This window comes from Portunus trituberculatus, chromosome 16 (genome assembly GCF_017591435.1).
Source record: "Portunus trituberculatus isolate SZX2019 chromosome 16, ASM1759143v1, whole genome shotgun sequence".
Lineage (NCBI taxonomy): Eukaryota > Metazoa > Arthropoda > Malacostraca > Decapoda > Portunidae > Portunus > Portunus trituberculatus.
Genome location: NC_059270.1, coordinates 9,798,716 through 9,801,215, shown reverse-complemented (window position 1 = coordinate 9,801,215; position 2,500 = coordinate 9,798,716). Strand labels below are relative to the sequence as shown.

Below are 2,500 nucleotides of genomic sequence, written 5' to 3'. Positions count from 1 at the left end.
GATTTGCCATAAATGAACAAATTACCTTTCATAATCAATCGACTATAAACAATATATTTGCGGGTCATATATAGGACGAATAGTTTCCTAATGTTATGTAGCGACGTGGCATGGTATCAATACTTTGCATGAGTTTCAGCACCTCACCTGACGACCCGATGCAAGTGTGCTATGCATCTGTGTCCATAGGTGAGCTATATATCAAGAGATGCAGGTGTGCGAAAGGATAAATATCAAGAGAAGAAGGTAACTGAAAAACAAAACTAATGGCACAAACAACAACAACAACAACAATAACAACAGCAACAATAACAACAACAACAACAACAACAACCACAACAACAACGAGAATGATAATATGTTGAATGGAATATCAGCATAATTTCAATAGCAGATCCTCTTATTTGTTATGTACTATTAAACAAACATTAATCAGCTGCTGTAAATGAGATGGGTTTGGCGGAAGTAGAGCAGAATATCAGCTTATGAAAATGTTTATCGACACTCCAGTTAGTTCTTAAGCTGAATCCAAGAAAGCTTTCTTCGGCATAGTTTATATAGAAACTCTGCTTCTTAAAAGCAGATTAAGAAAGAAGAGAAAGAAAAACCTTTATATATAGTATATATATATAGTATATATATATATATATATATATATATATATATATATATATATATATATATATATATATATATATATATATATATATATATATACTATATATATATATATATATAGGTTTTCTTTCTTCTTTCTTAATCTGCTTTTAAGAAGCAGAGTTTCTATATAAACTATGCCGAAAGAAAGCTTTCTTGGATTCAGCTTAAGAACTAACTGGAGTGTCGATTAACATTTTCATAAGCTGATATTCTGCTCTACTTCCGCCAAACCCATCTCATTTACAGCAGCTGATTAATGTTTGTTTAATAGTACATAACAAATAAGAGGATCTGCTATTGAAATTATGCTGATATTCCATTCAACATATTATCATCCTCGTTGTTGTTGTGGTTGTTGTTGTTGTTGTTGTTGTTGTTGTTGTTGTTGTTGTTGTTCATGTTGTTGCTGTTGTTGCTGTTGTTATTGTTGTTGTTGTTTGTGCCATTAGTTTTGTTTTTCAGTTACCTTCTTCTCTTGATTTTTATCCTTTCGCACACCTGCATCTCTTGATATATAGCTCACCTATGGACACAGATGCAGCACACTGCATCGGGTCGTCAGGTGAGGTGCTGAAACTCATGCAAAGTATTGATACCATGCCACGTCGCTACATAACATTAGGAAACTATTCGTCCTATATATGACCCGCAAATATATTGTTTATAGTCGATTGATTATATATATATATATATATATATATATATATATATATATATATATATATATATATATATATATATATATATATATCTATCTATCTATCTATCTATCTATCTATCTATCTATCTATCTATCTATCTATCTATCTATATATATATATATATATATATATATATATATATATATATATATATATATATATATATATATATATATATATATATATATATATATATATATATATATATATATATATATATATATATATATATATATATATATATATATATATATATATATATATATATATATATATATATATATATATATATATATATATATATATATATATATATATATATATATATATATATATATATATATACAGTATTTACACTAACAATTATACAAAAAACAAATATAGAAAGGCAGCAAAAAAGCAAGTTGGAATGTATGTGATGATAGCTACAAGATACACATTGCAATAGTCATGTACAAGAACTGAGAGAAGTGTTGTACCTGTAGAGTTGCATGAGCCGTGCGGTGAGTAGCATGACTGAGCGTCGTGCCCAATACCATCGTCACTAGCAGGATTTCTGTCTCTGCTAACATGTCGCGAGAAGCCCTCACACACTCCTGCACACATGCATGCACTCTCACACACACTTTCACATACGCCAGTCGTGTGCATATGATTAGTCAGGTTCACAAGACAAACGGCATCAAGTGAAATTCACGTCTGAATGGAAATATCTAGAGTGAGGTTTAATTTAAAAATTCTTCTAACACTCCTGACTAACATGAATGAAGACACTTTGTGGAATATAGTAGTCTTTAGTCGTTCTAAATGTGTGAGGCTGAAGCGTTAAATGGAGGCAGTGAAGAACGCACTGGAGACCCGTCAAGAGACTGCTTTGCTATAGCCTCCTCCCTCGCCACAGTCCATTCTCCTACTGAATCCTCCACTTCCTTCTCGCCTCTTTCTCCTTCACCTTACCTCCAGCTTAACCACAACTCTCACTCTTCCACAGCGAGGCGTGCTGGAGAGAGTAGCAAGGCGGGGAGAGATACTGTGGGGAGGAGAGTGGGATTACAAGAGGCAAGGAAACATTTATAGGATCCTTGATTGTAGGAGAGGAACTGCCATGAAGAAATACTGACTTAGTGAAAACAAAAAAA

At 32.1% G+C, this 2,500-nt stretch overlaps 1 protein-coding gene across 1 annotated transcript in view; it reads right to left on the bottom strand.

Moving 5' to 3' along the window:
- LOC123504389 (clotting factor G beta subunit-like) overlaps positions 1 to 2,285 on the bottom strand; it is a 13,960-nt gene extending 11,675 nt beyond the window's left edge. Inside the window, exon 1 of the mRNA XM_045254843.1 lies at positions 1,841 to 2,285. Within this exon, the coding sequence (XP_045110778.1) occupies positions 1,841 to 1,933 (93 nt within the window). The 5' untranslated portion in view covers positions 1,934 to 2,285. The remainder of the gene's footprint in view (positions 1 to 1,840) is intronic.
- Positions 2,286 to 2,500: the final 215 nt, after the last annotated feature.